Here is a 27,368-nt window from a genome sequence, read left to right as displayed (position 1 = left end):
GCCAGAAAATCAATCGAGTTTGCCAAATTATTACAAAATTGTTGCTTAGAGCTGCTGTTGAGGCCCATATTATTCTGTGTATTCATTTTATCAGGGTTATAATAAATTCAACTGCCTGCCTGCTTTTCAACATCATAACTTATTAAGTTGATTCCTCTTCTCCATTTAAGCATGATTTTTATCCATAAACATTCATTTCTATTATTTGTCACAGTTATTTAAAACTAAATTAATCTGTTTATTCTTCTGAGGTATTTGTATTGGTAGGTTTGCATCGGAACAAACCCCCTTTATTTATAATTTATACTATCTATTGAATAATAATAAAAACAGTAGTAATTGCAAGATATTTAAGATATTTATTTTACAAAAAAAAATCATCCCTAATTGTCTTTTATTATTTCCTGTACAATTCTATTTAAAAAAAACATTTTTTATGAGCTACATTAATACTCACATGAAATAATAGTGTACTTAACCAATCAGAGCTCAGATAAAAGACATGGAAAAATCATTAAGTATAGCCATGCAATTAGCTTGCATATTATACAGTTTCACATTCATTTTACCTTTGTGACATGTGTAAAATAAGGAATAAAAATTATCATTTTATGTATACAAAGTTGAAATGTTTAGAAAAAGAAGATAATAATCTTTCCCACAACTGAGATATTTTTAAGGTTTCTCAAATTCTTTCCGAATAATCTGGAAAACCAGAATTAAATATTTTGTGAAGAGCAATTTAGATTGAAATTTCAAATGGCATTTATATTATTTTTCACATATTAAAAAATGTGACCTTGCTACAGTTAGATTTAGAAGCACCAAGATTACAGTACATAAATGAATTGTATATAATATAACAACAGATCATACAAATCATATTTTGTAGTATTCTTAAATAAAAGCAAAAGGCAAATCAAGCATGAATTTATATATTATTAAAGTTCAAAAACGTAGAAGTTAAATGCTTGATTATTTGCATGGAAATTACTCAAAACTTTGGGATGGGTTTTGTAGTATTTCTCTTATAATAATAATAATAATAAAAAATGAATACGATAAATAATGAATGAATATGCGATTCAAAATACATAAAATATTCTAAATCTGTAAGCCCAACATACACTTTCTTATACTATAACTGACCAAAACAAAGAAAATTTAGATTGCATAATTGGTTTAAAAAAATCTCATCAATTTAATGTTTCCTTGTAATTTGTTAAGAGTTGATATAGAACTAAAATACAACGGTGATTTTGACCTTTGACCTTACACTAATCGCAGACTCTGTATCTTAATGTACTACAAATACTGTGTTAGTAAACCTTATAATATTATACTTAAATTAGCAAAACCACCCTACCTATAAACTGTGAATTATATGTAATGGGAAAACCAATCGTATCATTATCATGTTTTGGTCATATTTAGTAGCAATTACAGAATACACAATTATTAGCAATTTTCCTATTCAAATCTTAAACATAGATTCATATATATATCTTGTTCTAAAAGCACACAAAACTTGGCACATTCGCAACGAGAAACCTTAAAACTTTTAATTAACAATCGATCATAAGAGATCAATTACAATCAATTGATCAATACTTGATCTTAATTGTCTAGATCAATATGTAATCAATAAATACTTGATCAATCTTAACCAATTATCTAGATCAATAAAATCAATCATTAAATACTTGATCAATTTTAACCAATTATCTAGATCAATACAATCAATCGTAACAAATTATATTTGATCAATCACAATCAATAATTGATCAATTAAAATAAATTATAATTTTAAAACATTTTTTCAATCAGTACCTTCATCCATTATAGCAATTTATCACTTATTGCTATCAAAAAAATAAATAAAAATATATTAGTGCATTTTAATTAACATTATTAAAACTAAGTAGAAAAATTAATTTAGTATTAAAATTTGTGATGAAGGATGATTAGCCACTGATAATACAGTAGAAGACACTTAAAGACAACATCATTAAAATTTTAGTAAATGTTAAAATACACTTCGGTAGGAAATTTAAAACATTCTTTTGTACAACTGACAATCTTCTTACCATACAATACAGTGCCGTCTCTCATTTGCATATCTCTATCAGTAATACTGTTATCAAGACAATTATTAAAAAGATCTGTATAACATCATACAACGGCATTCAGTTGAAAATAATCAAAATGCTGTTTGCAGTTGATAGGTTGGGTTACTGCACTGTATACACAAAAACAGATGCGAAGTGCAAAGCTAGGACATGCAAAGTTACATATAATCTAGCACACTAACAGAATCCTATGTTGTACATTACTACATTAAGCAAGTACATGTTCTATTTTAATCTTTAAACACTGCTACGTTACAGCTCTGTAATAGTTTTCTAGAATATGGTTTTTGACACAGTTTAGTTGTAAGATAATTAGTACAACAAGGCTATAACACATCATCATTAGTTCAGTGTATACTATATAACATAGGTGGACCACCCCAATACTGTATTACAATTCCTCTATCTGCCATTCTTTCGTTTGTAGTAATGTGATTTTGAACATTACTGTCTTACATCTAGAACTACTCACTGTTGTAACTAAATAACAATTACTTTTTGTATTATTCCTATTAAACCCAGCCATATATTATATGAATCATATACGAATATACTGTACCACATGTATGCATAGAATAATAAATTTGTTTGAATTTAACACTCAGCGTGTGCAAAAGTGTCAGTCTCAATTTTTAAGATGATAAATTCTTATTATAAGTACTTCAAATACAGTAAGTAGCGCCTTTAGAATACTGCTATTTGCAAAACCATATTTGAGTATTATGGTAAGCGATATATACAGTTAAACAATGTTTTTGGCTAAAATAGGTCTATTATTCTAGCTAAACAACTTTGTAAAACATGTATGGCAATAAGGCTTATCATTCTGTTCCTTGAAGGTGCCTTTGTTGAGTTGTTTCAGGCAGTATGCGCAAGAAAAGTGCTCTGGGTGAAACTTCTTGCCCATGGCTGTGATGCATCTTCCAGTGACTGGCATTCTGCAGCCAGCGCAGAGGGATCCGCGTACGGCGTGGTAATGTGTCTCGCAGTATGGAATACCATCGTGATCGAAGAAACTACCACCATTGAAAGGCATACGACATTCCTGTTTGAAGAAAAATAAAATTGATGTATGATGTTATTAGTATTAGCAGGACTGTTAGAAGAAAACAATTTTCAGTATCAGTATTAGGGAGGTTTCGCAATCTTACGAATACGATAACGAAAACGTCAAGCACACGTATTCGTTTTCGTAAGCCAGTAAAAATCTGTTTCGCATGGCAACTAAATATTGAGGGCGCCGTCCAAAAAATGACTGCGGTAAATTTTAGCGACGCGCAGGTACGTGTTGCTTGGCGCTTGGCTGTCTAGGCCTAGCGTTAAGGCCAACTCAGACAGCGTCGTGCGACGAGGCCCGACGAGACGTCTTGTCTGAACTTGACTCGTCCGTGCTGTCTGAGTTGAATCCAGACGAGACGGGTCGTCGTGAGATAGCGTCGGGGGTAGTTTTAGGTCGTCGTGAGCATATTAAACATGTTTAATTTTCACCCGACGGGACGACTCGTTTGTTGGGTATTGACCAATCACAGGCGTTTAAATTATGACGGCAGGTCACGAGGGGAAAAGTTTTTATCGAAGAGCGCGAAGAAGTAATGTGCTTCGCGGGGATTATTTCCATCATCATGGCGGTCAGTGGTGGTGGTGCACGTGAAGAAGATTTATGGTCAGAAGAGGCCGAGTCTTGCCTTATTGACCTTTGGAGGAATGAAATGTGTCTATATGACACTACCTCCAAAGAGTATAGCAATCGACAGCTTAGGCAAAAAAAAGTAGAAGAATTCGCCGTAATATTAGGAAAAAGTGGTAAGTCCAACAAATAATATTATTATTATTAATTACTAGCCTGGCCTAGTAAGTAGTAGGCCTAGCCTACTAGGCTAGGCCTATAATAAGGCCCCTCCTAGGTTAGGCCTAAAATAATAAATATTTACTACTAGGCCTAGCCTAGGCTAGCCTACTAGGGGTAGATGGATTGTACCAATTAGCGGTTTGTCCCATATAGGGATAGGCTAGGCATATAGGCTAGGCACAACACAACAGCTATTTTACTAATATTAATATAGCCTAGCTAGGCTAGTGTACGTAGGCCTAGGCCTATTATTAATTATTGCCAAAAATGAATGACCCACACTCGACTCACTAGCCTAAACACTTTCCTACAACAAGTCCTAGCCTAGGCCTAATAGAATATTATTAATTAACTAACTAGGCCTAATAAGCCTAGGGCTAGGCCTAGGTAGGTCCCTATGGCATGCTAGTCTCTAGCCTAGGTTTGGCTAATATTAAATATTAAGCTTGGGACTAGGCCTACCTACTAAACTAGGCTCTTTTATTACTATACTGTACAGTACGTAGTGTAGGCCCCTAGACTAAACTAGGAAATTTCATTTTAAAATTTTGTTTAGCAATTATTGCTAATCCAACTTATTTTTTAGTCGAGAAACATAGTTTTGTATTGTATATTTTGCTACACAATTTTAGAAATGTGTAGCAATATTAGGTTGTTTTGTATAGCTTTTTGCTATGCTACACTGGCGAAATTATTCCCTGGGCCTAGTACTAGTTAGTACTACTAGTAGTAATAGTAAAATATTATTATTATAGGCCTAACTAGCCTACCTATTAGTAGTAGCATTAATATATAGATAGTAGGCCTAATATTATGGGCTAGTATTAGCCTAGGCCTAGTTAGTAGGCCCTAAAATTTCCACAAATAAACTAATCTCTACTACTTTGTCTTTACTTACTAGTTCTAGCCTAGAGAGAGGCCCCTAGGCATATTATAAATTATCAGCAACATTCACATGAATTCATTCACTTTCATTGGCAAGAAAAATAAATAAGCAAAACTGCGCCTATTATTATATGCCCTATATAGGTAATTTAATTATTAATATTTATTATTTGTATCAATATCATATATCATATACACAGTATATATTCCAAGTAAATGTAAACATTAAATAAACAGTAAAATATGATATAATTTTATTATTAATAATTGTATTTATATTATATACACAGTATACATTCCAATTAAAGGTAAAATAAATTGTATAAAATATAATGTAATTTAATTATTAATATTTGTATCAATATCATATATCATATACACAGTATATATTCCAAGTAAATGTAAACATTAAATAAACAGTAAAATATGATATAATTTTATTATTAATAATTGTATTTATATTATATACACAGTATACATTCCAATTAAAGGTAAAATAAATTGTATAAAATATAATGTAATTTAATTATTAATATTTGTATCAATATCATATATCATATACACAGTATATATTCCAAGTAAATGTAAACATTAAATAAACAGTAAAATATGATATAATTTTATTATTAATAATTGTATTTATATTATATACACAGTATACATTCCAATTAAAGGTAAAATAAATTGTATAAAATATAATGTAATTTAATTATTAATATTTGTATCAATATCATATATCATATACACAGTATATATTCCAAGTAAATGTAAACATTAAATAAACAGTAAAATATGATATAATTTTATTATTAATAATTGTATTTATATTATATACACAGTATACATTCCAAGTAAAAGTAAAATAAATTGTATAAAATATAATGTAATTTAATTATTAATATTTGTATCAATATCATATATCATATACACAGTATATATTCCAAGTAGGCCTAAATGTAAAATAAATGGTAAAAATGGATTGTGATTATATAGATTATTAATATATTATGATTTAATTATATATATATATTTGTATTTTAATAGACATTGAGATCAAAAAACATATAAATTCCCTGAGGACACAATTTATGCGTTACAGAAAGAGCCTGCCTAGTGGGAGTGCTGCCAGGAAAAGAACAGCTAGGCAGCAATGGGTGCTGGAGCGATGTGACTGGCTTACTCCATACATTAAGCAGAGGGCGTCTCAGTCCACATTAGATGTAAGTAATACTATAGCCTAAATATGGTTGTATAAAGTAGAGTCCTCAATGAGAATACTGTAAAACAAATTGTGAAAATAAAAGGAAGCATAATAGTTGGAATTTATGTAGCACGTATACAGTATACTGTGTATCTAAATCATTTGGTCTTGCCATTCAATGGATCCTTCTTTTGATGAAAAGTATGTGGTTAATATTTCTCTCTGTTGCTTGGCAGCAGATGTAAAATTGTTGTGCCTATCAAGTTGAACAGGCACCATGGATGGTTGCTGTCGCCACTGTCCTTCAACAACATTGTGCGCCCCATTTTCCAGGTCAACAAAACCTGGTGGATTGTAGGCACTATTGCTTCTTAGCATGTTGTGCAAAGCAGCACATGCCAACACTAACGGTTGAAGGTGTTCCGGCAGTATTTTGATCGTCGTCAAGAATACACCAAATCTATTTGCAAAGATCCCAAAAGCATTCTCAGAAACCCTCCTAGCTCTTGACAGACGATAATTGAATACTCTTTGTTGTTTCGTTAAATGCCTTAGAGGATGTGGCTTCATAATGTCCTCCCGCAATGGGAATGCATCGTCTGCTACTATCATATATGGAACTGTCGTATTTGTTCCAGGCAATGGACTCGGGGTTGGTACTCCAATTGCTTTGTTCTTAAGGCCCTTATCCAACGAGCATTTTGAGAACACCCCACCGTCGGATACACGTCCATTCGTACCGAAGTCGACATATAAAAATTTATATGATGAATCTACAAGGGCCATCAGTACCAGGCTGAATGAATTTTTGTAATTGAAATATTCCGAGCCTGAATTGGGTGGTGGCCGAATACTGACATGTTTTCCATCTAGTGCACCCAAACAATTGGGGAAATTCCATTTCATTTGGAACTCTTTTGCTATTCCCATCCATTCTTCAGATGTTGATGGCGTCTGTTAATATGAATATAAAAATATGATAAACTTTCTAATAAAAAATAATAATAATACATCATAACTGACTGATCATTGCTTTTTTTTGTTACAGTTGTCAGATTTAGGATTAGAGGCAGATCACGATGATGATGTATCCAACATGAGCGAAGAAAATGATGTTAAGACAAAAAAAAGTTCAACAAAACCAACAAAAAGAGAGAGAGACAATGAAGAATTGAATTTGATTCGTAATCTTACAACAATATTAGAATCTCCTTCAAACGTAAGCGAAGAAACAGATGCCGATTTACTTTTTGGTCAGTATGTTACATCAGAACTTAAACAAATACAAAATAAAAAAACCAAAGCAGTTCTGATGAACAAAATCCAAAATGATATTTTTGAAGTAAAGATAAAAGATCTAGATTAGCTTCAAATAATATATATAATATCAAAATGTACTGTCTAGCCAGTCAAATCCTCACTGATTTTTCCATTCACTACAGTTTCCTAGTGGATAACAAATTAAATTTATAGCCTAGAGTACACAGTAATTTACCTTCATGTATTGTTCTTTCAAAACAGAGTATATTGCATTACATGTGTCTGGTACAATTTCACCAATTGTTGTGGCCCCAACTCTGTATTGAAATGACAGACTTTTGTATGTTTCACCTGAAATTAACAATTTGTTTGACAAATGAATGGTTATTTGCAACTACAGGTGATCAGATTGTTAGTATACTTGAAAAACCTGAGAAAGGATAAGGGATAGAATAAATTTGGGTTTTTGATGATTTGAACATGTTTACTCACCAGTTGCAATAAAACGAAGCGTAATCGCTAATCTTTCTCCTGGAGAAATACTCTGGCGCCAGTTGGTGTTTTGCTTCTTTATAATGGGCTTGACCAAACTCAGGAGGTTGTCAAATGTGCCAGTATCCATCCTTAAAAAATTTCTGTAAGATTCCTGGTCCTGGAGCCGCAGTTCTTGAATCAAATTTCCATATGCTCCTTGTTGCTGTCTTTTGAGGATCCAGGGCTTACACCATATTCTGCTGCTTCGTCTTCGCCGCCTTCTTTTTAAAAGCAACAGCAGTAAAGCAGCACATGATTTGCGTTTATTTGACACCATGATGTAAATACTGTATAATTAAAACAACATTTTTAAGAAATTTCATTATTCAGTAAATGGAATTTGACAAAGGGGCAATACATCTTTAATTAAATGGTTACATTTTGTTTCATCAATATAATCTGATGTATGTTGTGATTTAATATGTAATAACAAATACATGTAGTAAATAAATAAAAGTGTAATATAATTATGTTTAATTTAAATAATTTAGTTATTTGTTTGTTATTTTGTATCACTAGTTAATGAGTTGAGTTTTAGGCTAACATGTCCAAAAAGTTGGTATGGCGCATTGCCACAGTGTTAAGGTATGGAGACGAAATGGAACCACTTACTTTTTGTACATAATTTGTTAATATTAATAATAAAAAAAAGAATTTAAAAAAAGTTATATCTATCTGGTTTGTTATATCTATCTATACCTCTCAACAATGCTTATCAATCGGACATTTTAAATGATATATATGAACACAATTTTGTATTGAATTGTGTTCAATATTATAAATTTAACTTGAATTGTATAGGTACTCTAAATAAATAAATGCCTAGCTTAGCCTAATTTAGGCCTACATAAATATTCCAAGGTTATGTATTGGCCTAGTAATTAAAAATGAAAGCAATTGAACCGATCGACATGTGACTCTACCCTGTATCATATTAGACTTCCTATTCTGTATGTACTACTATGCCTAGATAAAGTATCTGGGTCTAGCCTAAGTTTCTACTAACTACCTAGGCCTTGGGCCCTAGCCTAAGTGACCACATATTTAGATACTAGGCCTAGGCCTAAACTAATATGCCTACTAAAAGGCCTGGCTAGGGGCATACATGGGCCTACCAACTCTGTACTGATATGGATCCCATATGCCTAGTCTCAATTATTCAACAAAATATAAGCTTAAATTTTGTTGTTATTTTTATTAGGTAAAACAAACGGATTTATCGGTTTATTAATTATCAATTAAACTTACTATTACTTCCGTGTTTACAAATCATACGAACGTATTCGTACGTACGTCGTGCGTACGCGTTGCATGGTTTGTTGCGTCATCTTGAATTCAACCAATCAGAAGCGCAGGCAATATAGTCGCGTCGGGCTGTCTGAGTTGAGCCGTCGCGGAGCGTTGGCACGATTATCTGTCGGTAGGACTTTGGAAAGACGGGTCCAGACAAGACGTCTCGTTGGGCCTCGTCGTACGACGCTGTCTGAGTTGGCCTTTACATCACCTGGCATTTTAGTAAATTACTTTAGTAATAAATCTATAATTATATTATAATCATGAATCTTTCCTGATTCAAATGCAAAATGTGCAAAATAGATCAAAAACTATAGTCGTTTTGTATTTACGAATATGACTGGTGATATTAGTCAACACGAATACGCTTTTCGAATATGAAATGGGGATCAGCTCAAAAGTTTCACAAAAGTGTGACGTATCCGTTTTCGTTATCGTATTTGTAAGGTTGCGAAACCTCCCTATTGACAAGATTTGTTTTTACATTACACTACTGTATACATTAATTCTGAACATATGTTAATGAACTGTTAGAGCTCATTGTAGTGAGCTTCAGAAATATGTGGTAAGGTGGTCAGTTCATTCTCCCTTCTCCTAACCAGTATTTTCCAACCAGGTACTCATTTACAGCCAAGAGGCCTGACATGAATTGTTTTAATTGGGAATTGAAGTCTTTCTGCCTGATGGCCAGAGGCGTAACACACAGTGCAAAGGCCCTTGGTTTTGGCACTCCTAAGGGCCCTCCAACACTGGGTAGTTGCATTGGACTGCTCATGATCTGGGGCCCTTTGAGCTCTGGGGCCCCTAGGTTTAGCCAGATAGCCAAGTGTCCCAACTTGGTTACTGCAATTGTTTCATACTACCATGCCAAATATAATCACTTGATTTTAAAAATGCCAATCTGGCATTTTAAATATATAAAAGTAATCTTACCCCACACACAAAACATTCTGGATGCCACTGAGTGTTCAATGCAGTCATGTAATTTTCCATGATTGCGCGGTGACAACCGCCGCATTTAGGTGCAAACATGTCAAAGTAATCTTCTCTACAATACGCTTTGCCGTTCTTCTCGTGAAAGCCGTCTTCTCCAAATGCACGGCCACATTGAGCGCAAAAGAAATGTTCTGGGTGCCATGTTTTGTCTAACGCTGTAACACATTTCTACAAATTAATAATATATGTTGAGAAATTTTAAAATTGCAAGAATATAAACATAATCACTACAGCTAAGCATGGTTCCCACCAGCGCAACCTACGCAACGTAAGAAAATGCCCTTCCAATAATTGTGTTTACCGCCGCCTGCATGAAATCAAACCTGATTAGTTGCCTTAGACTTGAGATGGTTACTTACATCAAGAATTGGTCCGTTACAGTAACCACATCTTGGCGAAAATAGATTATGATAATCCCGCTCACAGAAAGCAGCTCCCTCTCGTTCAAAGAAGTTGCAAGAGCCTAATTCCTGATGGCAGTGACTGCAGGTGAAGTGTTCTGGATGGAAAGTCTTGCCAAGAGCTGTCACAACCTGTATTGGAAGGTTTATTGCAACGTTTCTGTACATATATTGTTTAATGCAGTAGGTTGTTAACTTGGTTATATTTTATAAAAAAGTTTTTGTGGGTATGAATACGAAAAAGAGAAAGAGACGTAAAAAGTAAAATATTTCTAATTCAATACTGTATTTTAATTAATAAGGTGTAAGTGAATATAATCAAAAATTACATCAATCGAAAGGTTAAAGACGGACCATCAGGCCACCGAAAGAGATTATGGAAACGATTAGCAAATGTAATGTCTTACCCAAGACGAATGCCATAATAAATGAATAAATAAATAAAAACAACTGTAAAAAATGAACGCTTACTTGTCCAACAATCGGCTTGTTGCAAGCGGCACAGTGACCTTTAGCTACCGTGTTGACCCCTTGACGACTCATGTCTGAGTCTAGATGACGAAGCATGGAGTCTAGCTGATTGCTGGAGTTGTGTTCAGCTGGTACTGGCTGTGATATTGGTGCTGTTCTTATGGGGTCGTGGGGTACTGTTTCAACAGGTGATATATGATTCATCTATGAGAAAAATAATACATTTGTAGGCTTAAACCTCAATCTCTAATTGATATGCATTGTCTTGAATACTTACGAGTCTTTATATATGACAAATCCGTCATCATATTTTAAATACAATGCATGTTCAACTAGCATGAAATTTGACAAATTGAATTAACCCTCCAAAATGTTTACTTTAAACAAAACTCTGCTAAGTAGTGAAGTTGTAGCTTGGTGGTTATAGCGTCTAAAGCTCTGTCAACACTATCATACAGTTATTACTTTATGTGATAACAAAAAGTGATGTGCCCCTATATGGACATGATGTCATATCACTATGGGCACATCACACTTTTTGATATTTGATATTGTAGACAGAGCTTAAGGTACAGGCTTCAATCTAAGGTCCCTGGTTCAATCCAAGGCTGAGGGTTTAATCCAAGGCTGAGGGTTCAATCTAAGGTCAAGGGTTCAATCCAGAGTCTAGAATTCAATCCTGACCTAGTATCTAATTACCGTTTCCACCACCTTCCACTCTCCAAGCCTCAAATGCGCTGTTTGTAAGCATTTCTTATTTGTTTACTTACCTTAAAGTCTGATAATGACTCCATCAGGTCATCCAGCTCCTTAGTAGCTGAAGATGCAGAGCGAGGGGGTGGTGAGCTGATGTTTGGTGGGCTTTTAATCGGTGGTTGCTGTAGAGGGGCAGGTGGGTTCTGAGTGTAGCTAGGAGCATGTTGACCATAGCTTGTAGTCTGTGTCACTGTTACTGTTTTGCCGCCTTGGAATGGCTGGGACCTTTGTCCACTAGAAAAATGAAAACAAAACTGTTACTGTTATGATATACATTTTGTAAAAATAACTAAATAATGTATAATGGAACCTCAACATTACTCGATTTTAAAACCTCTTGAGCATCACTATGAAATAAAATCATGTACAGAAATTTTAAACGAAATGTTGTATTTATATATTCAGGTATATTTATTCATTCATATCAAAGCATACAAACAAAAAGGCAGAAAAATACTGGACACAATTTATATATTATTATTTAATGGTTCATTTTTTTGTGGAACATAAAGTAAAATAGCCCTGAATAGAAAAATACTTGACACAAAATAATATATTATTTATATAATTGGCACATACTCTTATAAAAAAACTTCAATGCCCCGATAAGAACATTTTGAATCCTACAAAAAACTTACATAAAAGTCTAAAATACAAAAAATACAATTAAAATTAAAAGAGGCACTAAAAACCTACAGCACAGATCATCCTTACAGTACGCTTGTCTATGAAGTCTAAATCACCAAGCCTAACACAACCAACTTACATGGTCATATACACGCCATCAAAATGACACTCCTCGTACTCAGGGTAGCGGCCCTTGACAGCTGAAAACATCTTGTTCGCAGTGACTGGTACACGGTAAAAGGAAATGTTCACTGGGAGGCTAAACAATTATTTATACCTGGCACAATGCCATCTAACTTTTTTTTTTGGTATTTTGTAGGAAAGTAACATTTTAGTGCCTGATAGCAACACATAGCTAGGGTGCTGAGTAATTGAGTCTGTGGAAAAACTGGACTAAAGGTCAGACTGGTCTCTAAGGACAAGGTCAATTAAAACTATTATTTATTATCTATTTACTTTTTAAAATAGCAAATCTGAATAGAAGAACAATAGTGACAAATATTTATTTGCCAAATACAAATTAATTATATCAAAATGATGATAAATACAGAGCTATAAGTTTAGGGTTGATGCCAGATAGTTGTTCAGATGATGATCCTCACACAATAGGTTAATACTGTAGATAGTGGCTCTATAAAGGCTGGGTAAATCACATTTAAGTTGAATGTTCCTACTGCCTCAGTACAACTACATTCGTGATAGGAATTCATACAATACTCAACTGTATACAAAGACAAGACAGACAAGTCAGAATTGAGGATTGTTAAAATAACCTAGCCTAGTATAGATTTGCATAAAAAAAAGTCGACTTCCTTCCGTCATGAATCAATGTCATAGTTAGCGAAACACGTCATGAGCGCTAATTTGGGGTAATTAAGGAAATAGTTTGGGGAGGAAAAGGGATTTGTAAAACAAGCTGGAAAACAAGGTCAACGAGCCAGTCTACCGTCATGGTTACTGAACATAAAGCTCTGTCTCCACTACCAAACTAGTGTGATGTGCCCAAATATGGTAGTGATATGACATCATCATGTGGGCACATCACATTTTTTTGTCACATAAAGTTTGATAGTGTAGACAGAGCTTTAGAGATCTTGCCATACTCAACAGCTGTTGGGAGTGGGGATGAAGACAATTTCCTACGCCCCATTCCCCTCCTCCACCTTCAAGCTTCTTGTTGTTATCTGACCACTAAAAGTCTTATGTTTGATTTACCAATTATGATAAACTTTGATGACATTTCAAAACATAAAATGAATGATTAATTAATTAACTAATGATGGTGGTTTGTAGGCAGGCTCCCACTTGAGGGCATAGTTCATGGACTACTGTATACCATTTGTGGAAAGGGGGATTTAATAAAAACTTATACTTTTCGAGTTATATCTCACTCTTCGAGGAGAAAGGCTATTGTTGGTTTATCAAGGTAAGCTAGGTACATAGTAGATTCCTAAATCTAATATAGAAAAGCAAAAAAAAACAAAAAAACTACTATACTTTTTATTGATTGTGAAATTGGCAGTTTATGAGTTGTGCTTACAGTAAACTTGAATTCATAACCACACTTCAACTAAGGTCATAACCTCAAAGTATAAAGTCTATTGCCTATCCAAGTCACGTTAGGTAGATCACCGCAACGACCAAGTGGAGAAATCAGAGTTGTAGTCTATGTTGATTTAATCAGGAGCAAGGTAAACAAACACGACCCCTCACAAAACCATTTGTAGTACAATGACTTACTTTGTTCTAGGTGAATCTACTTCTGTGAAAGAATTATCAACATCAGGGCGGGATGGCTTTTTAGGTTTAGGCGCAGTCTGTGGTGGTGGGGCCTTGGTTGCAACTGGTTTAGCTGCAAAGAAAAACATAGATAGTTATTGGCTCTTGAATGTTTCAGTATCAGGGCCCTGCAAATGTATTAAGAAACATATAACATTTGGGCCTGTCAAATGTATTTTTCTAAGAAACATATAACATTTGGGCCCATCAAATGTATTAAAAAACACAATAACGTCAGGGCCCCTCAAATGTATTAAAGAAAGTAGTATCGGGGCCCAGCAACTGTAATGCCCAAACAGTCCTGTAGTAAGTAATGTGGTTTAAGGAAGAATTCCTTATTTTACTTTTAGTTGTTATAGTAAGTATAAAAGTTTGTTTTTGATGAGCCTTATCAATAAACTATCAATATATTATCAATACTAATGATATTATTGCCTGTATTAGAGTTCATACACTCCTTTCATCTAAACTTTGACTTAGGAATGAACTAAAAACTCTACTGTTAGATATTATTGTTTTCTTACTATTTAAACACTATTTCATACTAACAAATTAAAGATGAAATGAAATTTCTTTTGATTAGTTCTGTTTGGTTTCCAGGAGGTTTTATTAGACCAATGATGAGTAGGCCTAGGGTTTCTGTTCTGTAGTTCATTTGAAATAGTTGAAGCTTACCCGATACATTTTGTGCAGCAGCTAAATCCTCCAGTAAACTGTCCAATTCAGACAGATTGCTTAGGGCCGTCATGTTGTTACCTGGCTGGTAGGTACTATTGGCAAAGTTGTTCACTGCTTCTCCTCTATAGGCTGGTTTTGGGGGAGGGGCGTTGGAATGTTGAGTCTTGAAGTCCAACTCGATCTCGCTGTATAAGGGTGATGGTTGGCTGAAGTGTTGAGGATTGGAGTTGGTGTGATTAGTTGGAATGTCCTGGTGCTAATTTTAAAATTAAAGAAAACAATGTTGATGTGTTTTTCTGTGAAAAGCACAATTTAGTCAGTAAAAAAATGGTATTGGGTCATCTAGAGTACAGTAAATCAGCACTGGAAATGGCATTTCAATTCAATTCTTTGAAATATCTCTTACAATAATTATTAGTAATCCACTATACCACATGAACAAGCTCTAATGCAGGGGCGATTCAAGGGGGGCCCAGCTGAACCCGCACCCCACCCCCACCCCCTAAATGTCGCAAAATGTATTAATGCAAAAGATAGGATATCAAATTAAGCTTCACCATTTTTAGGCCCTGGGCCCCCCTATTTTAAAATCCGGGATGCGTCATTATAATGAACACTACCGTCATCACAGCGTTTAATTGCGAGCTACTGAAGGCATGAAATAGAGACAAACATTTTGTATTTTTTACCTGAGGTTTTCTGGGTGGCTGTTGGTTACCGTTTGGAATTTCTGAGTACAAGGGGGAAACAGGGCTTGGTGGAACTGGGGTGGTTTGTGCTGTTGATAGGCGTCCTGAACTTAACTGAGTTGAAGTGTTCTGGAGCTCTTCTAGTAATTTATCTGTAATGACAATAATTTAGGAAAAAGGCTTATTCTTCCTCCTCTATAGGGGTGTTTCATCATCTTATTTTCTTCTTTTCATAATTTATAATGTCATAGAGAGAGAAAGGGTAACTAGAGAAAGTATATTGTTAGTTTATCTACAGTACATATACTGTATGTAAAGGCTAGGCTTGAATTAGCCTTTACAGTTACTGTACAAACTATAAGAAGCTAGTTTTTCTGTAGTTAACAACTTCCCTAATAGCTTTAGTGTTCCAGATTATATGGAATACCGGTATTCCCATTAAAACACTATCAAAACAATACTTTAGGATAATTGGTTATCCGCAACGAAGTTGCAGGATAACCTCTTGTGATTGTACGAAATCATCATCATCAACATCTTTTTCTTAATCTTCTTTCTTTCTGTATGATTTTTGTGTAACGCTTTTCTCTAAAACTTGCAAACATAACATTTTGTTAACTATGTTAACATTTTGACATTTATGTAACGTCGTCAAGCGAAGCTTTTCATGATGTTTACAATTGCGCAACGTGACGTACGCGCGATTTAACGATTTTCTCGTATTTAACATATGTCGAAAACCAAATAACATTTTAAAGTGAAACTTTGCAAAAGTTTAATTTATATCATGCGCTAACTTTCTGTTGAAAAAAAATTGCGTGTTTTACACAAATTTACGCGCGCACGCGCATTTAAAATTTCAAAATGCGCAAAATTAATTTATAATCAACTTTCTACGCGTTTCATGTCGTTTTAAGCATGTCAAAAATTCCCACGCGTGCGCACATTTTTACGTGTGCGGTGCGCACGTAGCATTGAAAACGTATTTTTTTCGCGTGATTTATGTTTTTCCAGCCTTTTCTAGTAATTTTACCAAATTTTAAACAATTTCGACTTAAAGATACGTCATACGAGCACGTCGAATTGGACAATTTGCGCGCGTTTTTTATGAAAAGGTTAAAAAATTCGTTTAAAATATGCCTTTTTTTAAACAGTCGTAATTTCTAAACTAGACGTCAACTTTTTGTGGATGACATATTCTGGAAGTAGATGAGTTGTAGGTATCGGATCAGGTATTAATATGGCTAACCGGACATTGTGACTTCATCGTATGGCCACGCGAATATAAAATTTAGGATTTTTGTATCTTTCGTCATAGCTCATCACATTGAATAGAGCGCATCTCCACTTATTCGTTTTCCATTTTCACCCCGATTTTGATATTGTCTAGGTCAATCAACTATCTTTCGCATGAGTTAAAAATATTTTAATTTTTTTGACGTCATCATGCCTAAAAATTTAAATCACGTGTGGCATCAATTTCATCTTTACAGTAAATTTTAATCTGTTATAGCTCGTAAGAATAAAATGTGATAATCACGATTAAAACTTTTTCTGGATGCTATTGGATTGTAGATACGAAATTATGTAAAAATGTTGCCCATCGGATGTTGTGACGTCATCATATGGCCAGTTAAATAAAAAAGGTCGTATTTTCATCTTTTGCGTCATAATTCATTACATTTAAAAGAGCGCGCATCAATATTTCACGTATTCAAATTTCTTCTACACGCTAATACGTTGTTGCTGAGATAATTTCCTTTCGGAATTGCTACCTTCGCGTTTCATTTTAAAACCGTCAACATGTTAAAAATTGCAATAAATAGCGGGTCCCGTAATTTCACCTATTCTACACTGTATGTCACTGTATGTGATATGGATACAGATTATACTGTGTATACTATATATGAATTTAAATAATAAAATTCAGCAATAACAACATATCATATTCTTCAGTTCAGGTCATAATGCCAACGTGAACACTTCTTTTTGTCCTCAACCTATCTCCTTAATGTTAATGTTGCTCCACTTGCGCGGCGGATAACCAAACTCGTCGAAGTGACGAGTTACATGTCTAGTTTTACATAGGGTCTGTTTCTGCTGCATAACGCAATTTAAACGGTTATTTTTAAATAGATTAAAAATAGATAACAATAACAATAGGAAGAGATGTTTATGTGTACTTAATATCCTCAGTAGGTGAAGCATGTAGAAGGATACTGTAAACCACTTTGTGCTAAAAAAAAACTAGACTATAGCAGCACTACTGTTACCAAAATATAAACATACAGTAATGCCCTTGTTTTCTTAAAGGTACAAGTATGTGCTGCAACACATTTGCCTCGCCCCTCTCATTACATTAAGAGTATGTGCCTGATGGAATGTTCCTGCTGGGTATGTGGGAGTTTTAACAGGGAAAAAATAATGTAATATAACATTAAAGGTACAAGTATGTGCTGCAACACATCTGCCTCGCCCCTCTAATTACATTAAGAGTATGTGCCTGATGGAATGTTCCTGCTGGGTATGTGGGAGTTTTTAACAGGGACAAAAGAATGTACAGTACTGTAATGTAATATAACATTATGTGTAAAACATAAAAGTGTATACACAGAATATTGTAAGGTATTTATTTAAACCAAGTATGTGACTACTGTAGGTCTTACAATATACTTATTAATATGTCTTATACCATGAACCTATAAATTAGGTCCATGCTTATAATATGTATTATGTCTCATATGTTGACTACTGTATGTCTTACAATATACTTATTACTATGTCTAAATTAGGTCCATGCTTACTGTATACTGTATTATGTCTCATATGTCGACTATGTCTTATACCATGAACCTATAAATTAGGTCCATGCTTATAATATTTATTATGTCTCATATGTTGACTATGTCTTATATTACAGTGCTGTACTATGTGCAGTATCTACTGTATTATACTTCGTCTTATATTTTATTAAATGTCTTATTATACTGTGTAAGCACTACAGTACTACTGTATACACTACATAGAATAGTAAACCTCAGATTTAGTTGTGTTTTGTTCTTGGTAAAAAACCAAGGAAATGTTGATGTTTATATTTACTACTACAGCAACATTGTGTTTATGAATAATTTCCCCAGTGTGAAATCGATGAGTCATTCGTAAAGTACTTACAAAATTGATGGATATTTTAATCAGGAATCAGATCATATTATTCCTCACATCATTTATTTATTAAGCTACTTGGTTCATTTGCATTTATAACAGATACATGTATTACCAGTTAATGAAACATTTATCTAGGCATTTTACTGAAGTGAATAATGAGTTTTGCAGACATAAAAACATGGATGATAATTTTTAAGACAGTTTTAAAATTGACAATGACAGAACCAGTCCTTTGATTGAACAACGACAGTATAAAACACTATCTCTGCAATATTACCTCTCTTTGGGTAAATACAGTGTTATATCCCCTGGAACATTCCCCTGGAACATTCCCCTGGAACATTCCCCTGGAACATTCCCCTGGAACATTCCCCTGGAACATTCCCCTGGAACATTCCCCTGGAACATTCCCCAGGATATAACTACCATCCTCGGGTATTATCCCACTTCGGGTCTAATCCCACTCCCTACTTTATGTCTGATTTCACAAACAGGCATATCCCCGGGTATAGTCCTAGTATTGACTCTAGTGAGTTCACATGAGTATTTACAAGAATTTTTTTCCCTGAATCAGGGATTTCTCAGGTATAGTCCGAAAACCCGTAAAGAGGGCCTAATTTCGTGATATGGGGGGGGGGGGAGGGCGGAGTTATAGTTGGAGGGGGTGGAGATGACAGGGGCATTCCTCAAAAATAAACAATAAATGTTCAATTATACTGTAGTACATTGTTATTCTGTCAATTCAAACTTTATATAGTGTCCTTGACAAACTGATAAGCATGGCATTGACCCTGACATTGAATTTAGCTGAAGCATTTAATAAGTATTAATTCATATCTTTCCTAATCAACTTGTGATGTCAAAATGCATATTTTGAAGGCTTTGTTTAATTAAAGAAATATATTCATGCCTCATAATTAACATTCAGTATGTTTACTGCTGTTTCTATTTATTTACATTTATAACAAACTGTTTAGATAGAGTATTGGTTTTATTGAACATACATTGTTTTCATTCTCCTAAACACAATACTGTAGGACCCACCCTAAGAATCTCCCTTAAAAACTTCCCACTTTTTTCTTAATGCCATGAGGCCATATCGACCAATGATACTACTATACAGACAAACATAAAGTACTTAGCAAAATAAACTTTGGTGTTTGGTAACTAACACAGTATAACCGAAAATAATTTAAAAACACTCATTGATTTATATGATTAATATCACACGATATACTGTAGACTTGAAACTACTAAACTAAACCACTTGAAGGTACTATACAATATGTACACCTACTTTCCCTATCAAACGAAACACTCCATGATTACATAATATCAAAATGAAGTTTTATATTACCTAGTAAAATAATTCAAAACGGAAAGATGACATACCTGATGAAAATGAAAGGTGACGAGAAGATCGAAAACAAATTCCAAAAACAGAAACAGGAAATAAAACCTAACTTTAAATGTTAAAGGTCTTCTTGTTTAAAACCCTCAAACAACATAAACACTAGCACAATATTATGTCAAAACTAAATAGCTTGTTCCAATCCTTAAAATAATATACCACGTCCTCCTATTTCCGAAACTGACAGAGACCAAACAGAACGTTATTAAGCTCTTGAATTGATACCGAGAGAACTCCCCTCCGTTTCCACACCTCACTGAATCATCAACATCCTCCTCAACACATCATGAAATGTGACACCATCATCATAACGTAATTTGTAGGAATATTTACCTATTTTCCAGCTAAAGAGGGCTTGATATACTGCTGGGAAGCACCTTGTGAGGATCTGATCTGAGATGGCCTTATTTGTGCAATAGGGCTACCTCTTCACTTGGTATGCAGTGAGCATACATACCAAGACACTGACCCAAATCAGGCATCTTCCATTCTTAATAGGGGTGTTTAAATACAAATGTTTTCTAAAATAATAAACACTTCTTTAAGTTGATCCCAGACCATGATTATATCTCAAAACTAATAGAAACTTAGTTTAAGTTTTTATTAAAATCTTAATAATAACTTTCTATAAAACAGTATACAAAGTATAGTTAGGCCTACTGTAGCCTACTACTGTACATTTGTTTTAAAAACAATACAGTTTGTATAGTAGTAGGATCTGTGTATTAATCATAAATGCTATTATGGAAATAATTTTGATAGCATATCAATTATCATTTTACTGAAATTAAGTTCAGGTGAGTGGCCGTTTAAAATGGTAGATTCTCATGAGTTGACCCAATAAAGGCCATACATAGCAACACATGTTACAAACTATGCATTGCTTAGGCGGAAGTATGGGTATTGGTAATAACCCAGGATGTATTAATAACACCTAATAAAACTCAACTTAGTCAGAAAATATGCAACATTTTTCAATTTCACCTGTGAAGGGATTTAAACCACAAGATGTGGGATAACATCACCATTGCGACACTATGTAGTCACTGCGTGGGATGTTGACAGGAAGTAAAAAACACCTGATGAAGGAAGACGATTGAAATGATCACAAGGGAAACATTTTACATCCCCTTAATCACACTTTCAGGTGTCAAAAAACATGGTTACGTTAGTAGAATGCGTCAAACAAAATTATTGTACTGTAAAAACTTTGTTTTTTTTTAATTCAATATTCTACACCGAGGCGCCACACAAGGTAAAACCACCTTAGCTTCAAGGCGCATCAGATAAGAAATACAAATATTCTTAAACAGCAAAGAAACTAACAGAAACATCAATTAAATCTTCCAGAATTACTGTAACAAGAAATCGCTTTAGTTACATAATAAAAAGCATTTTCACTAGTCGAAAGAAGATCAAATCCAAAAAAATATTACTTGAAAATTGAAAATTATACGTTAAAGAAAAGATATCTTCAATAATTGAGTTTATACAAGCAGAAAAACTTCACTGTATCATGTAAATTATAAATGTTACATACAGTACACAAGATATTATACAAGAAAAACTTCATTGTCAAATTATACATTCAATAAATATATAAAATTGACAGAAATACAACAATATATGGTATCAGACATTTTAAATTGAAAACGTATTTATATTTCGGATTCAAATTTCTAAGGTAAACAGAATATGTCAGGTTGTCATACTGATCTAAACAGAAATACTACAGACAGTATCCTAAATGTCAACAATTGGCATAGATATCTGAGAAATTATTCAAAGAATGCACGCCATAATTCAAAATAAACTTGAATCGCAGTGCACGAAAATTAAAGCTGGCGACCTCCATTGGGTTTCTCCGCTTCACTTCCAAATAAAATTGATCCGTTTTACATTTGACTGCTTTTAGTATCGTTTGTATAGTTTGTACATCTGTACCATATATCTAAAATACTTGTAAATAGAAGATTTAACACAAAAAAAGAATGTTAAGAAGTAAATACTTTGTATTAATGGTATGATACTAAAGGTTAAAATTATGATATCAATGAGGAAAAACAGAAAATAATTAAAAAAAACAGAAAATGTTTAGAAATTATGTAATGAAACATTGAAGGTGGTGGTGAACCACAAAAGATAAAAAATAAAATAAAGTGCAGTATATCAAAATGTTTATAAATTATGTAATGAAACATTGAATGAATAAAGGTGGTGGTGAACCACAACAAGTTTTATCTTCAACATTTACTGTTATATACGTACTGTACTCAGGTATATTCAATGTATATTTTATTCATCTATAGAAATCGTACAGGCAGCCAAAGGCTGAGATGAGTACAATTTTACAGATAAAAACTTTAAAAAGTAATGTACTGTACATTAACAGTAGTAGATAGTAGAAAAGTATAGCATGGTATAAAACACTGTAACAATGTATTGTTTAAAAGTCTTAAAATATTGTTATTTTCCTTATATCCTATTAGAGTACTGTATATTTCAGATTGACTGGACCCTGTTTAGAAATGCATAAACTTTTACAGTTAATTTCTCCTGGCATTTTTGATGCATGTTTCTTCTTTGTTTTTGTATGTTTTGCCTTTTAGATTTATAATAAAAGGATCCCAAATGGAAATAAGCTAATAAAGCTTTCTGGCATAATAAGTATTTTTATTGATATTTTTTATGATGATTTTCCTAATAAATTCAAATCAAACTGAAGGTTACTGTAGTAAATCTTTTTTTTCTCCGTTTTGTATGGTGTCACCTTTTTTTCAGAACATCAATCAATTACATTACTCAGACTAAACAATCTGCATATAAACCATTTAGTTTATTTTCAATAAAATGCATTAATTTACAAAAAAAAATGTTGTTGATGCAAATTATTCTGCAAAAAAAATCACCAATTGATACAGTATAGTTAGTTACAGTAGTATGTCCCAAAAACCCTCCCTCCCTCTTAAACAATTAGTGTGGTGCCATTTAAAAAAAAATTGACGATAAATATTAAATTGAATAATTTTCCGTCTTAAAAAGACTGAACACTATTTATTAAGACCTTTTACTTTACATTGTAATATATTGTATGCAAGACATTTTTGTTTGCAACCATCTTAGAAACAATTTCATATAAAATTTTAAAGATTTCCATGGAAGAAGTAGTTTCATCATAACATTGTACCAAATTAAACAAAACAGTACGATCATACCACTTTATTACTATTATATTATAGTACTATTTCTTTCTTTTACTAGAATATTATAAATTTTATTTTAACATAGGCCTACAACAATGCATTTAAACAGTAAAAACCGTGGCATCCCTCTGAGAGAACTCGTTTCAGGTTTCAGACCACTGTGTTCTATAACCATGGAGATGAAACTAGAATGTAGCAATGTGCTGGAAGGTACTTGACCCTGGATTGGCTGAGTACCTGGAGGTATATATCTCAAGGCACTCCCAACCTGTAAGATGAAGCAGCCTAGCTTTAGGATACAATTTCAACATTCTATCTAGAATAACAAGAATTCAGTTGTTGATCGATTGCCAGAATGTGCGCTGTATCTAATGAGTTAGGTTTTATGTATCAATTAAGATACTGTAGTTGACTTTTTGTAACTATAGGTCAAAATCTAGTTTTATTTGCAAAATATGGTGAAAAGAATCACTTGAATGAACACTATTCAAACTTTGGGACAATTGCAACTTGCATCGTTTCTACTTGAAAAGAAACAATTGCATATTCTTTCTTTTTTTCCTTTCTTTTATTTACCCATAAATATAAGATAAACATTGTAACATAAATAAAATATGCAATACTGTATATAATCAAGGGGGAAGGGCTAAAAAATAGTTAAACTAATCAAGTTTAGCCATGGAGGTATAATAATATTTTTATTTTATACCTCCATATTAAAACCAATAGAAAAACAGAATCATAATTGAGGGCATGACATAGGAAACATCTGCTTATGGTTCAGTATGTTTATCTCACAGTACTTATCATCATAGAGTTCATATAGTTTATACAGACAGTAGTAAACCGCAAAATCTGCATATTCTACATGTGATACACTTCATGTCATTTAAGTTTATGACACACATCCAGTTTTATCTATTGCTCCAATGATATATAAAAATATGATAGTAGTTAGCATATAAAACATAGCATAATTCCAAAGGTTACTAATAGTATTAGTATGGTTCATGTTTAGTATCAGTAATGTTAGGGCAGTACTGTAAGTCATACTTTACCATCTCTAGACTTCTCTATTATACATATATACCTGAATTGAACATCATTAATTGATGTGCCCGAGGCACATAAATGAAGCCTTACTGTATCTATACACAGTTTGAGAAAGAAGTATTGAAATTAAATATCTGATGGTATCTACAGTGTTGTACTGTAGCCTATAGGTACTGCATGTTTTTTTTAAACCCCACAAGCTACATATTTACTGTACATGTTACATACAGTACCTAATCTAAAGTAAAACCGCCAAAAAAGTTAGCAGAGCTTTCGGGCAACACTAGCCCTTCATCAGTGCAAGTGAACGAATTGAATTATTATGTACATGTTTTAAACAACCATCACTTCAGTTGAGACATGTACACTTGTATGTAAATTGGTCAATTAAAAGGATGAACTGTCAGATACCACATCCGCCCATCACATTCAAGATCAAATCATTAGTTTTAATGATCAACATCAGCCAACCACTGATGACAAACAGTGCCTGTAATTGGTCTGTAGAGCAAGCTTGATTTGTATGTTTGTGAATTTCTAATATTGACATTCTACAAACATCCCAGACCTAGATTCCCACATGAGTTCACCAGGCCTATAATTCGTATATTGAAACTTGTATTGCATTTTATTCTTTAATTTGGCATAAAAACAAGAAACAATTTACAAGACAGCAAGACAACAGAAACAACCTAGATACAGTATCTTGCTAGGATAACCCATAACATTAAGTACTGTAACAGTTTTATAATAACTTATTTCCAACGGTCTCCAAAAGATCTGGGTGACAAAGATAATCAAAGTTAAAACCATCTAGAATACTGTAATCTAAATATAGAAAAAAGTATATAAAAAATTTAATAATCGTCAAACTATCTATGTTATCACTAATGAGTCTCTCATAATAAAATATTTTTTTTTTTAATTTGTAACTTGAAACAATACAAAATAGGGAGAGATAATTATTTATACGGCATAAGGCCACTGGTCTAATGTACTGTACAGTTAGTAGATAACAATTGAGTCTTCACTTGAAAAAAAAGTGTCTTTCAAACAAATTGAAGATTGAATACAAACTATTTAACTGTAGACAAAACCTTTGTTCCACCTACAGGATCTACAGCCCAATGATTAAACATTGGGATAATCTCAGATCAGCAATAAATAGTTTCTTAAATCATTGAATAATTTATAGTCCATGGTTGAAACATATAATTATCACAACAACTATTCACTGCTATTTCAGATAATCATCGAGAGAAAATGTGTTTAGTCCTGCAACATGAAATCAAAAAGTCCTGAATAGTTACTGAATACAGTGTCATACTGTACTGTACCGTAAGTGAAATAACAAACAACTTTAATAGAATAAGTACAGTTCAGTTAGCACATTCTAAGTGTCTGCAAATTTTATTAACACTTCATTGATACTATGACAGAACTGAGAATTTCCAATGCCTATTATGAATTTTAAAATTATGTATTTTTATAAGGCTTAAAAATAAGTAACAAATGATATGAAATTTTTGTTGTATGGATTTATACCACTTTTGTAGGGGTGTTTAATCATTGGCCTGTTAACCTACTGTAAACAAGTACATTAAATCAGGGAGACTTTATCAAGGTTACTTTAAAAAAAGTAGTATGAGATAATCAATGTATTGCATGCTTTAAACATGGCATAAAAACTGTAGATAAAGTTTAACATTTTGGTATAGGACCAGACACAAATTGCTATATGCATTGATTTTTTTTTTTGGAAAACCACAAATCCTTTGCCAGGATGTTGTTTAGGGTTTCAATGTCTGGTATTACACGTTGAGGAAATATTTAAAGTTTAGGTATAACATCCTACGCATCATACAGTACATGAAAATAAAGTAAATTGTTTCAAAAACATTATGGTAATGCAATGGAAGTACTGTACAATAATGAAATTAATTATTTTTTTGCTCTTTCTTTAAACATTTAAATCAAAAACTCATTTCAAAGACCCTTTTTTGCAGATTTGACTCTGACTGCAGTACTGTATACATTCTTAAGTTTGATTTGAATTTTTTTTAATGGAAAATCAGATGCTCAAATAAACAACCTAAACAAAAGTATATATCTCTGATTGAGAAAACATGGCGCATCATAGATGCAGTATTACTGTACTTACACAAATTGATACTGACTTTAACCGTTCATACGGACTGTAGTGTAAATATATACTGCAGATTTGTCGTGAATAACATATGACATACAGTAGGAAATTTTATCAATCAATCAGGCTTATTTTTAATAATATAAAATAATCCAATCGAGTTCAAACAATACCATGAAAGCCTCAGTGGTCTAATGGTTAGTACATCTGCATATCAAGCAGGCGGTCCGAGTTCGAGTCTCGGTTGGGGCGACTTTTTCTCATTCTCACAGATTTCCTCATCTTTATCGTTTCAAATTAATTAATTAAATTTCAGTATATCACCGGGCGGTTTAGAATTAATGTTCTTTGCCTGATTTGTTTATAATATTAAATAATATATAATCAATTTCTTATTTCTACTTTCTAGTTTTGTTTATTAATTAATAATATTATTCTTCTCAATTTATATGTAATAATTATTAGTATAACACAAACAACTATATCATCAATAATTTAAATTCCAAGGTTAGGTTAGGCCTCCTGTTGAAATCTTTATTCATCAGTATCAGTTAATTTGAGTCCTCCCACCTGTGTATAAAATCCATCGTGATACCATCATGGAGTTGTGGTGAGGCCTAAAAACTCCGGAAGTAAATTATTGGGAGTGCTCGAACTACAAAATAAATTGACTTACCGAGGTCTTCCATCTTTGGTCTGTAGATAACTTTTTACTGGAATGTTAGTTCAAACAAAATTGTGTAATAATGTCACCAGAAGTGGATAAGCTGACTTAAGAATTAACTTTAAATTGTAAAGTTTACAAGTTGTGGTTTCTCTAGCCTGAATGCTTCGTGTTTGTG

The 27,368-nt window shown here is 33.1% G+C and overlaps 2 protein-coding genes across 3 annotated transcripts; one reads left to right on the top strand and one right to left on the bottom strand.

Annotated features, from left to right (window-relative positions):
* Nucleotides 1-345: 345 nt before the first annotated feature.
* LOC140044646 (paxillin-like) lies at nucleotides 346-27,368 on the bottom strand. 2 transcript variants are annotated; one of them, XM_072089247.1, is made up of 9 exons: nucleotides 27,203-27,368; nucleotides 15,549-15,700; nucleotides 14,857-15,115; nucleotides 14,143-14,254; nucleotides 11,790-12,009; nucleotides 11,020-11,223; nucleotides 10,507-10,680; nucleotides 10,085-10,315; nucleotides 346-3,174 (listed from the first exon to the last, which is right to left on the bottom strand). In XM_072089247.1, the coding sequence occupies exons 1-9, from the start codon at nucleotides 27,213-27,215 to the stop codon at nucleotides 2,908-2,910; spliced, it is 1,632 nt and encodes a 543-aa protein (XP_071945348.1). In that variant the 5' UTR covers nucleotides 27,216-27,368; the 3' UTR covers nucleotides 346-2,907. The 2 variants fall into 2 exon arrangements, with proteins under 2 accessions (XP_071945348.1, XP_071945349.1); XM_072089248.1 differs by lacking the exon at nucleotides 27,203-27,368 and adding an exon at nucleotides 20,458-20,533.
* LOC140043434 (uncharacterized) lies at nucleotides 3,535-8,871 on the top strand. The gene is made up of 3 exons (XM_072087946.1): nucleotides 3,535-3,932; nucleotides 5,908-6,083; nucleotides 7,113-8,871. The coding sequence occupies exons 1-3, from the start codon at nucleotides 3,722-3,724 to the stop codon at nucleotides 7,428-7,430; spliced, it is 705 nt and encodes a 234-aa protein (XP_071944047.1). The 5' UTR covers nucleotides 3,535-3,721; the 3' UTR covers nucleotides 7,431-8,871.

This window comes from Antedon mediterranea, chromosome 3 (assembly GCF_964355755.1).
Source record: "Antedon mediterranea chromosome 3, ecAntMedi1.1, whole genome shotgun sequence".
NCBI lineage: Eukaryota > Metazoa > Echinodermata > Crinoidea > Comatulida > Antedonidae > Antedon > Antedon mediterranea.
The sequence above is the reverse complement of the archived record's forward strand: the minus strand, read 5'-3'. Positions and strand labels throughout refer to the sequence as shown.